The sequence below is a fragment of the Ips typographus genome, linkage group LG8 (assembly GCF_016097725.1).
Source record: "Ips typographus isolate SLU linkage group LG8, UJ_Ityp_2.0, whole genome shotgun sequence".
Taxonomy (NCBI): domain Eukaryota; kingdom Metazoa; phylum Arthropoda; class Insecta; order Coleoptera; family Curculionidae; genus Ips; species Ips typographus.
Genome location: NC_138429.1, coordinates 3440614 through 3452066, shown reverse-complemented (window position 1 = coordinate 3452066; position 11453 = coordinate 3440614). Strand labels below are relative to the sequence as shown.

Below are 11453 nucleotides of genomic sequence, written 5' to 3'. Positions count from 1 at the left end.
AAAATTTTGACACCCTGTATCTTCGTTCGTTTATATTTCGAAAAAGCGTCAAAGGAAAAAAAAACTTATTTTTTGAAGCCCTATTTGCAGGTGAAAGGAAAGCACCAACTTTGGAATCACCCGGTATAAAAAGAAGAAGCTTTCCGTTTTATTAGAATAAGTCATAATTTAATTTTCTTCGAATAAAAACCGATTATAGAATTGAAATTTTAATTAACAAGTAATTAAGGTTAAATTGACACAATACAGCAGTATTGTATTGTAAACGCATTTTAGGGTGACAATATGTCAACAATACAGAATAAGTGAGTCGATTTTGTAAATTTTACTTAAAGACAAAAATATTAGACAATATAGTAAACTAGTTTGGTTAGTTTCCTTTAAACGAACAGAAAACGAATTTTCCTAGAAAAATGACCCACTAATCCAAATTAATTTCCATGTCATTCATTATGTGGTATCTTGATAAGATTTTTTCACAGGAACTTACCGTTTAATGATCCATGTTGCCTTAAAAGGATTACCTTTTCCTGATAAAATGGATTTGTTCTACTCAATCTATTTTATGCATAATCTCTTATTGCCTCAGACGTGAATTAAAAGCATATATTTGTTTAAGATTAGCGAATTTTTAAAATCATTTTGTATAAAAACATTAACAATCACCCATCGAGTTTAAATTTTCTTACAAAGTACAACCATAAACTTTCAAAATGAGTGTAAACGTATTATATTATTTAGTTTTAACTGTAATGCTGTTTTTTGTTAATATTCACAGTGTTCGAGCAGAGGACTGCGGTAAAAATTTAGTTTATTACAATATTAGTGAAACTCATTTAATTGTTTTTGCCTTTTGGTTTAGACTTTGTTACTAATTCACATTATTTTCGTTTAGATAACAAGGCTGAAATAATGTGCTACTATGCGAGCTGGTCATTATATCGAATTTTTGAAGGCAAATTTACAACGGAAAACATCGATCCTCAATTGTGCACCCAAGTTATTTACAGTTTTGCTGGTTTGGATTTGAACTTGCAGATTTCCTCTTTGGATTCCAATGCTGATGTAACTCAAGGTTAGTTTTACTGCATACTACTTAGACGAACCTTGTTTTTAACCAAATATTTTTAAGGCGGATTTTACAATATGACATCCCTAAAACAACAAAATCCATGTTTGAAAACCATTTTAGCGGTCGGTGGATGGAATGAAGGATCAATTAAGTACTCAGTGGTATGAAAGCTCTAAGTCATAAGATAATTTTATTATGTCTTTGAGCTATAAATTGTAGATGGCTGCCGATGAAAATAGGCGAAAACAATTTGCCGAGACTGCTTTAAAGTTCGTCATCTACTATGGTTTCGACGGTTTGGATCTGGATTGGGAATACCCTACAAGTCGAGGCGGTATTCCTGACGATAAGAAGAATTTCGTCAGCTTATTGAGTGTGATTAAAGATACTTTTGCCCCTTGGGGGTTATCCTTATCTATAGCCGCAGGCATAGACACTTCATACTACGACGTAGCCTCAATAGCAAAGTGAGATAACACAACAAAAAAATAAGAACCAATGCAGAATTAATCGATTACAGATATGTGGATTATGTGAACCTAATGGCTTACGACATGGTGCAATCTGATTCTTCTGTTACAGGATTGTTAGCTCCGTTATCTATCATTGTAAGTATTTATCACACTAGCTACATTGAGTATTCAGCAAGCGAAAGCCGAACGAATGTTACCCTACCCACAAAGTTTTATTATTAATAAAAGTTGCTAAAAGATGCTCTTATTCTAGAAGGAAAAAGTTAACGACTGGATCGATAGCGGGGCCAACCCTAAGCAATTAGTATTAGGCATTCCAACCTATGCTAGATGTTTCAATTTGGAAAAACCAGATAATCATGATATTGGCGATGACGTAGTGGCCAACACAACTTGTGGTGGAATGTGGACTGATGAGGATGGATTTTTAGCATATTACGAGGTTAGGATATTCTTAGAATCTTATCTGGACAAATTCTATTATCACCGCAGTGACACACACAGTGTCTAACATCGTATGATTTTTTGATCTTTTTCTATCACACACATGTAGAACATTTTCTATCTATTTTTTCTGATTTCGATAATGTGTCATATGATATGGTTCATATTGGCAGTTTATTGAAAATTATGTTTTAATAAAGAGTATCTTAAAAAAGTTTAACAATTCTCTGTTAAATGTATTTTGTTACAGTTTAGCTAAAATATTACAAATTGTATCTTTACAAAGAATTGTACATAAATATCAGTCAACAATTTATTAGATTAGACCGCATTTCTTGTCATCATTTGACAGTTTGTCACATGAACATTCTTTTCCAAATGGCAGTAATATCACGTGGAACAGTGTCATTTGACAGATCGACGGATTTTCAAGGCGCTTTTTGCAAAAACATAATTTTCCTCATTTTACGGACTGAATCATCACATATGGTACACCATCGTAATCAGAAAAATAGGCTCCATTCAAATATGCAAAAATTCAGTTGATGATGGTAACTAAAAACAAAACGTCGAATATCTAAAATCATAATGCCTCGTTGTAGAGGAGGAAAAGTAACAATGGTAAAGTGTCTTTGGTTTTCAGTTATCATATCAAATAAATCCGGAAATACAAAGAATTTTTAAATTTTTAAAGCAACATTTTAATCGTCCCTTAATTGCTCAATTTTGCCCCAATTTAAACTTCTTTGTATCACTTAAAACGAACACCCTTTATAACTTGCTACATGCTATCCATCTTTTGTCGGTAAAAATCAAAGAAAATCATACAACAATGTTATTCTGATCTAACATAAAGCAACACGTCCACACGTGCAATATTCGGTTTTTATTGTTAGTAAGTTCCTGTAGATCTTCCTTATTTCTGTACAAAATAGACTTAGAAAATGAACAGCGGATTAAAGAAAATATTTCGAAACTAACAGAGAGAAAATGTAGAATAACTATGTTTAAATTAAAAAAACATGAAACAAGATGCATGGATGAGCAACTTTTTCAACTAAAAATCATTGAAAAGTGTACTTTTTTACACGATTTTAACAAAAATTATATTTTTGCAAGCTCTTATGGATTTTTACAGGTTGAAGACTATATAAACAAATGTCCAACTGCCACAGTATTAGATGGAAATGTTTATGCTTGGTGCGATGATGTTTGGATGACTTATGATAATGAAGAAACAGTTGCTGGAAAAGTAAGTGTTTCATCACCTGGGGTTAATGAAAACCTTTAGATAACAGCAGTAATTTTATTTAAATTTGTTTTGTTATTCTAGACTCAATACGCCTTGGATCAAGGTTTAGGTGGAGTGATGATTTGGTCGATAGACACTGATGATTTTATGGCCAAGTACAGCGACGTTAACTACCCTCTATTGACCAGCATTTACAATACAATAAATAAGAATTAAAAAATATAGAATGTTTATGTATAAATAAAAATTAAGTTTAAAGTTAATTAATAATTTACAGGCCACAAAGTCAAATCAATATTGGATAATGTTACTAGCAGTTTTAAAGCCTCAATTTCCTCTTGGGTTATGTCCCAACCGAATAAAGAACCTAAAATCTTCAACTTAGGGCAATTGTCCATCAAGAGTCCTACAGTAACAGGAGTGAGACATCTTGCTTCGGAGAAGAGCAATTCTTCCAAATTGTCCAAGCTGCACTCACTAAGTAATCTAAAAAAAATTTTTTCTTAACTCACTGTATCAATAGCAAGTTCAAATACTTTTAGTAATTAATACAGGAACACTAACCTAAACATATCACCATCAGTCATCTCAACACTACACCCCACGGTAATACTTTTTAAAAATGGGGAATTAGTTAATACTGTTTTTATCAGTGTATCATTAATATCACAGTATAAAAATTGAACTTTCTGCAAGTTCATAAAACAAACATCCGCATTAGAACAACTTAAACCCATATGGTAGAACTCGAAATTGCTAACGCAGGGTGCATATTGACCCAGCTCTGACAGGTCTAAATGTGCACTTTTGTCGTGATTGAGTTTCAACAACTGCAACTGATGTCCGGATGTTTGAAGAAAGCTTAAAAGTTCAATACTGTAACCTGGAATTTTCACTTCAATTTCTCCTCACATTTCTTTCATAACAAGGTACAAACCTTTAGTAAGTTTCAAAGCGTTCAATCTTTTCAACTTGCCTAAACTCATCACAACTCCATCTCTAGGTTGATTAATGTGAGCGTTTTCCAGTAGAGGACACGTGGATTGTACAGCTTCTAGTATCTCCTCGTCACAATCAGTAGTGTGAATGTACGTTAATTTGGTTTTAAAGTTTTCGTTTTTCTTGTATAAAGTTAAAAGGGCGTGTCCAGTGAACGAGTAGGTTTTCAAAAGGTTTAAGTTGGGTAGATTGGTTATTATGTCTGCCACAAGTTCGAAACCATTTATTGTGTCTGGACAAAGGTCGGGTTTACCGAAACTGCCTATATCCAATATTCTGATGCTGTCGCTTTTCAGTTGCCTGTAAAAGTTAATATTTTGGTGTGAAGAATATTGCCTTCAAATTTACGTACCTGATGCCCTCACTGGAATAACATGCCTCTCCAGATATATCCAGCTTCACTAAATTCTTAAGACCAGACAAAGCGTGTAAAACAGAATCATCGGCCATATGAGGGATTATCAAGTTTTTCAATTTTGAAAGTTGAACAATTACTTCAGTTAAAAGCTGTTGAAAGTCTCTGGCCCACACTCCTTTCAAATTAAGATAATGCAACCCCTTTCCCTGATTGTGTATGGTTTCTAGAACGTAAATTTTAGCATTATGGGCAATACAGGGTGGTCCAGTTTTAAATGTCAATAATTCACCATTCATTAGTCCATCAAAAAATAAGTTATGTCATTTTCCTGAAAAATGCTTCTCAAGGAAAATACAGTCCATAAAAGTTCTGTCTAAAAAATCGGTTTCTTGTCATAACTGTCAAACCGCTAGAGCAATTTTAATCAAATTTACACCAAATACATATGAAATTAATTGTCATTATGTGATGTTAATGACGTTTGTCGAAACTGTCCAGTGGCGTAAATACAGAAAGATGGTTTACATTTTTCTGCCTAATAAAATAGTAACGGAGAAATAACGTTACTAGATATTTTTCAAAAAATTCAGTTTTTTTTACTTTACTTGTTCAATTTGACAAAATAAGTATCTCTTAAAATTAAAATTGACTTATCAACCAGTAAATTTACTTTGAAACGGTGAAAATTGACTTGAGAGGCTTAAAAACTGTCTTTGTAGTCAATCGTTATAGTTTTCAGATTAGTTGAAAAACTTTAGTAGTGAAAACTGAATTGTAGCCATGAAAAACTACTTTATCTAGAATTTTTGACTACAAATTCACACATTTCAACCTTGAAAAATGACCTGGACACCAAAAAGTGACTCTGAACCAATGAAAAGTGACATCAAAAGCTTAAAATTTGCATTTGAAGTAAGTTTTCATAATTTGAAAAAATCCTGTCTTAAATACAGGATATTGACATTATATTCATGAAAATTGACTTGAAGACTAACTTTTCAAGTTGTTTTACTTTGTTTTTCATTTTCTTAGAAACTACTTTCAGCTTGGAAAATCTAGTTTCAGGGCTTCACCAAGTTTTGACATAGCAGACTTAAAAAACTATTTTTACATCTTCCATGGGCTTAAACATGCCATTTCTCGCATTGTCAGTATTAAATTGACTGCTAGACACTTCACTGTGCTTTAAGACTAAAAAATCGAATTTTGAACTATTTTTTATAGTAATAATTAAGTTTCAGACCTTTCATTGATGAAATTAAACAATTTTGGCATTAAATGCTACGATATTAATCTAGAACACTAATTATTAAAATTAAATTAGTTCGAAAATTCGGACTGTTACCAGTGTTTAATTGAATAAAAAAAAAGTTTGAATTGAATGATCAGATCCTGTTTTTTGACTATTTTCAGTCAAAAATTAACTCGTAAACCTCATATGACCAGATTTGAATCCTTTAGAATGTCAGCGTAGAAAATAAAGACTATCTTCCTATATCTACGCGTCTAAACAATTTTGACGAATGTCATTCACATCACATAACGAGTACTTATTTCATAATTACTTGTTCCAATTTTGATCAAAATTCAACGGTCTGACAACTTATTTTTTGATGGGCTATCGATTGGTGAATTATTGACATTTAAAATTGGACCACCCTGTATAATAATTAAACTAACCCAAAATTTTGTCGTAGTAAAATCGGGGAAAAATTCCTATTTCTAAGGTTTTCACGTCCATTCTCAGCAAGACCTGCAGACAACTAAATCTGATGCTGGCGTCCAGATTTGTCAACCCTACAAAAAATTTTATAGACAAAAACCTGAAAGTTAGTTAACAAGCCCTTTTGATTTAGAGTGTATAAAAAGGTAGCGGATTCGAAAGAGTTAATTAAATTGTTTGTTTAGGGAGCTGAAATTTCAAGCTTTTTTAGAAAAAAACTTACCTAAAATTTCTTGTAGTAGTGACTGTAAAGTATCGTAAGTGGCTGAGTAAATGTATGTAATCACTTTGTGTTGATGTATACCATCTTCATCACTCAAAGCATGTATAAGCTGATTTGACAAAATTTTAATGCACATCGAGTTTAAATCGCACGGTTGTTTCTTAGGGGACATTTTGTTTAGCACTTGAAATCCCCAAACCACAAATCACTATACAGTTCAGTCACTTTATGACTATATTAACTAAAAATAGCGACACAATTACTCCATAATAATAATTAAATCTTCACATCTACGATTCATTGTTACACTGATTGACAAATTTAAATTGTCTGTTGACAAAATTACGACCAAACAATCACAGTTTCGGCCACTACTTCCCGAAATATACACAGGACAATAATATTTTGAGTTAAAAATAGAATCAGGGAAACGCTTTAAGTGTTAAGTTTGTGCGCTTGCTTTGTGGCTTATTTTAGATATGTAAGTATAGTAACGCTTTGTTCGGAATGATTTTTGTTATGAAAAAAACCATACAACTTTTTTTTTCCTAGAGTTTAAGTAATTTTGTTGCTCCTAGTTTCCAAACTTGTTAAGAAAACATTTTTTTAAGAACCACACCCAACTTAATAAACTTTTGTAAGTGAATTTGATAGTTAAAAACAATCACGGAAGAAAAACTATTTTTTGCATTTATCGGAAAAATAAAATCAACATCCGGCCTAACATTCGTATCGATAAAACGGCCGATCGGAAATTTCTTTATCCTTTTTTGAGGCTGCATTTTGAGAGCCATCCGCAATTTCCCGACTGGATATATTTCGAAATGCACCACTGAAACGCAATATTTCGTTTATATGTCCTGGATAATCAGGGCGCATGCTCGACAATCCATTTTCCACAAGGACCCATGCACAAAAGAAAACTCATCAGCCAGTCTATTTTTCCCTTAGTTGCGTAACGGAACGCGTTCCGAAAATTTTGCTTCAAAATATACGAAAAACACGCGTTTACAAGCAATCTGAATTAGAAAAGTGTCGATCCGGTAGTGTGTTTCCGTAAAATTTAGTTTCAAAATCAGGAAATTGCATCCTAAAAATATAAATGTAAGAATAAAAACACATATCATATTGTATTCAATTTGATAAGCTAAACTCAGTTTTGAGTTGAGTTGATAATTTTCTCTTAAAAAATTGAAATATTTTTTACAATGAAACCAATAAATCCAAATTATGCGGTATTGGTATAAATTATCTGAAACTAATAACATGCTTACTAAAACATCAAAAAATAAGTTGACATTTTATTAAAAAATGTTTTCTAAGGAAGATACAATCCTCCAAATTTCAGTTTAAATTACTACTAGGAATAGTATTAAAATTCGCTTTTTCAGAATGCAATCCATTGTCGAGTGTCTTGAAACTGAATTTCAAGCACTAGATACAGTCCGGAAATCAAGACAAATATTGTTTCGTATAAGACTCAGTTTTTACTACTAAAAATAGTCTAAAAGTTTACTTTTAAGGCTAGAAATAACTTTGCTGACTAAAGAGAGTCCAAAAGTCAATTTTCAGGACTTTTTTTTACTGAAACAAGTCTAGAATTCAATTAACCACTGGAAACAGACCAAAAAAATTTCCGGACTAATTCATTTCTAAAAATTACTTTTCAAGACTAATTTCTTAGCATATACTGCCAAAATTTTCATTACTGAAGAGTCTGAAACTTGACTTTTACTATTATAAATAGTCTTTAATTCGATTTTTTAGTCATAATGCATTAAAAACAGTCCGAATTTCTTAGAAATGCTAAATTTTTGTGAACTTATAAGTGTAAAATTCAATTTAATAGTGGCGAAGCTTGAAAAGACATTTTTGAGTCTATGGAGAATGTAAAAATTGGTAAAGATAGTCTTGAAACTTAATTTTCCAAGCTGGAAGTGGTTGTAAAGCACTAAAAATAGTCCAAAGTTCCAAGAAAATAAAAAGCAAAGTAAAAAAACTTGAAAAATTAGTCTTCAAGTCAATTTTTAAGTTGATATCCTGTATTTATGACTATTTTCAAGACTAAATTATTGAAATTTGTCTTCATATTATGAAAACTTACTTCAAATGCAAACTTTAAGTTTCTCATATCACTTTTTACTGGTTTAGAGTCACTTTTTGGTGTCCAAGTCAAGTTTTAAGGTTTAAATGATTGCATGTTTGCTCACTGGACATCAAGAGATAGATATATTCCAAAATTTTATAGCTTTCACCTTGTGGAAAAAGGTAGACCTTTTCGAAACATTTGGAATACCCTGTATACCTTATTCCAGTGGGACACTCTGAACTTTGAATATTACAATTTGAACTTTCGCAAAAAAAAAGTATTTTTCTTTTATCCTCGTAATCTGAAAACTAAAACTTATGCGGCGTACCGAACTTCAGGCCGACTCCACAATTTTTACATGAACTCTCGTTTCAAAGTTTGAGTTTCGCTCCATTTTCGGCGAGTTCCATTTGTAGGATCCAAATTATATTTGCACGTTCAAAGTTTCGACCCCCAAGGGTTTCGTCAGGACTATATTGTGCCGTTATCGGACCGGCGACAATTTATCATAATTGTAAAAGTTTTCAACCGGATTCTTTGACGATTATTTTATACAGTGCAACTTAAAAATGCTTTTTGATGTTTTACCATCTACGAAAACGTCTTTTCCTGACTTTGTAAGTGACATATGTCAATCTGCCAGATAGTGACAGTTGCTTAGCTCACAAACTGTTATTGATATCTTGTGAGCAATTATCAAATTATGACACATTTGTTACTTCTTCTTCTTCCACTTATTGTAGGCCTGTATTTTCCAACTTTCAGTTTGCTTGAAATGCTGAAGACCACAACCTCTTTGGAGGTCTTCCTAAAGGGCGTCGTGTTCGTGATATACCATCCCTAGCGATTTTTTCTGGCCATTCTATCTACGTCATAATTCCAGGCTCTTCTACGTTTAGTCCTCACCTGACAATGTCTTCTACCTCACATGTCTGTCTTTTCATTTCCGTTTTTCGAAAAATATTTATCGTTCTTTTGTAGTCTGCTCTTGTCTCTATAACGTATAATCAACACTGATCTAATACAAGCTTATTTTACCTTTTGACTTTTTATTCGTATTAGTATAATTCCAAATGTTTTTTTTTTTTGTTTTCCAGAGAAAGTTTACATCTGGCTGGTTCCTCGTTCTTTGCTATAATTAGGGAATCTTGGGCAAAACAGATAATTTTGATTTTACTCGTTATAAGTTAATATCCTCCTATACTTTTGACATATTTTATTATTATTTCATCCATTACATTATTTGATTGAAAAGCTATCCTTGACGAATTCCTGTTAGTATTTTCTCTGTCAGGTTCTGATTAACCAACATGTGAGTAGATGTGTTGTGATTTAGTTGTCTTATGTTATAGCTTTTTCCACTGCTTGCCTGACTATGAAAATATCATCATCATTTTGCTTGTAAGTTCTACCATTAATTTGTGACCTCCTCATTGCAATAGCTTATATGCTCTTTTTTGTATAAAAACTGACATACAACCACGGACTGTATAGACAGATGAGGAAAACGAGTTGTCTAACTTTTGTATATTAAATTTTCATCAATATTATTGGTGCAATTACCTTATCTTAAAGCAAATTTTACGTGTTTTACAACTTTCAACCGTATATGTTACGTGACAAGTGCTGTATTTGAAAAAGAAACTTTATTACCGAAAATGTTAGACGTGGAGAAGAAGTTTACGCTCTTGGGTATACTTTGCCAGCTGTTGACGTGTTTTCACATCTGTAACGCTTTCCAAGGTAAGTAGGTACACGTGTTACTTGGGTTTGTTTGCTTATGCATTTGTATGTGTGTAATAGTAGCAGGAGCGAACCGTGTTGGTTTTGGCTAATTACACGACAAGAGTTTAGGTTTAGTGACAAAGTGATGCGGTTTCTAGGCGTGAGTATTTGAAAATAGCAAGAAAGTAATCAGTCATGCGATGAGAATCGAAATTTAGGAAGTAAAATTAAATTGCAACAGAAGTGGAAAAAATGTGCTATTCCAAGGGTTCACTGTCAATTACAGAAAGCAATTTACAAGGCGAGTGATTTATTTTCATCGGCAAAGCAACAAACTGTATGCTAATACACGATTTCAATTTAGGATAATATATTTCGCATAAGAGGTTTTACTGGGTAGGCAATATATCACTGGAGAATATAACTGAAAATCTCGGTTTTAACCTGTCAAGTTTTTCAATTTAAGTGTCAATATTCAACCGGTTGCTGCTGATGGTTAACAAAGTGGTTTTTAATGCGCTACTTTTTTCCAAACATTGTAATGACTGATATTCATCTCAAACAATAATTTAATGTTCCTAGACTAGTAACGGAATTGCTTTTTGATTAATTTCTACCATTTCCGTTGTCGAGTCCGAACTATGTTGGCGACAATTATTTATATCCTGAAACAATCGTCATGACGTGGATAATAATTACCGACAATCATGCAATAATCACCGCTGTTGCCTGTTCTGCTATTCGGTTAATTTCCGATTACATTTATAATATTCGCCAAATTAATTATTCAATAAGTTATCTTGCAACAAATTGTGTTTTGAATTGAAATTTTTATTACTACAAAAAAAACATAGTGACCCAGTTGGTATTGTCAGATTTATATATTATAAAAGAATAGGGTTATACATCTTCATTTACGAAATAATTGAGTTATTACGTTTAAAGACTCAAAACCAACCCAACCCAACTTAAAAACGGTGAAAATAGACTTACAAAGCTTTTAAAAAAAGTCTTTGTAAACATTTTCATGATTTCCGGACAAAATAAAAACTTTAGTCTTGAAAGTTAACTTAGAAACCAGTAAACTAACTTTAA

The 11453-nt window shown here is 32.3% G+C and overlaps 3 protein-coding genes across 6 annotated transcripts in view; 2 read left to right on the top strand and 1 right to left on the bottom strand.

The window, feature by feature from the left end:
• The first annotated feature begins 638 nt into the window (after positions 1-638).
• On the top strand, positions 639-3504 carry LOC145732903 (putative chitinase 2). The gene is made up of 8 exons (XM_081985446.1): positions 639-798; positions 896-1075; positions 1133-1233; positions 1292-1539; positions 1593-1680; positions 1799-1987; positions 3128-3241; positions 3323-3504. Exons 1-8 carry the CDS (start codon positions 714-716, stop codon positions 3455-3457), a joined length of 1140 nt encoding a protein of 379 aa, XP_081841572.1. The 5' UTR covers positions 639-713; the 3' UTR covers positions 3458-3504.
• The window catches only part of LOC145732898 (uncharacterized), a 12019-nt gene continuing 3969 nt past the window's right edge, over positions 3404-11453 (bottom strand). Inside the window, exons 1-6 of one of the 2 annotated variants that reach the window (XM_081985438.1) lie at positions 6545-6946; positions 6279-6395; positions 4593-4821; positions 4179-4540; positions 3806-4124; positions 3404-3727 (exon numbers count right to left, since the gene is read on the bottom strand). In XM_081985438.1, coding sequence (XP_081841564.1) covers positions 3505-3727; positions 3806-4124; positions 4179-4540; positions 4593-4821; positions 6279-6395; positions 6545-6716 — 1422 coding nt within the window. In that variant the 5' untranslated portion in view covers positions 6717-6946 and the 3' untranslated portion in view covers positions 3404-3504. Of the gene's footprint in view, positions 3728-3805; positions 4125-4178; positions 4541-4592; positions 4822-6278; positions 6396-6544; positions 6947-11453 lie in introns of those variants that run through there. The other variant, XM_081985439.1, reaches the window with a different exon arrangement.
• The window catches only part of LOC145732901 (lachesin-like), a 27269-nt gene continuing 23297 nt past the window's right edge, over positions 7482-11453 (top strand). The window contains exons 1-2 of one of the 3 annotated variants that reach the window (XM_081985445.1): positions 7482-7648; positions 10258-10376. In XM_081985445.1, the coding sequence (XP_081841571.1) occupies positions 10292-10376 (85 nt within the window). In that variant the 5' untranslated portion in view covers positions 7482-7648; positions 10258-10291. Of the gene's footprint in view, positions 7649-10075; positions 10377-11453 lie in introns of all 3 variants that reach the window. The other 2 variants (XM_081985443.1, XM_081985444.1) reach the window with 2 other exon arrangements.

Excerpts from the sequence above, each read along its gene's own strand:
- LOC145732903 (XM_081985446.1), top strand. The coding sequence starts at position 714 with ATGAGTGTAAACGTATTATATTATTTAGTTTTAACTGTAATGCTGTTT. Across the intron at positions 1,076-1,132 it reads CAATGCTGATGTAACTCAAG|GCGGATTTTACAATATGACA; the intron begins GTTAGTTTTACT and ends AATATTTTTAAG. Across the intron at positions 1,234-1,291 it reads GATCAATTAAGTACTCAGTG|ATGGCTGCCGATGAAAATAG; the intron begins GTATGAAAGCTC and ends TATAAATTGTAG.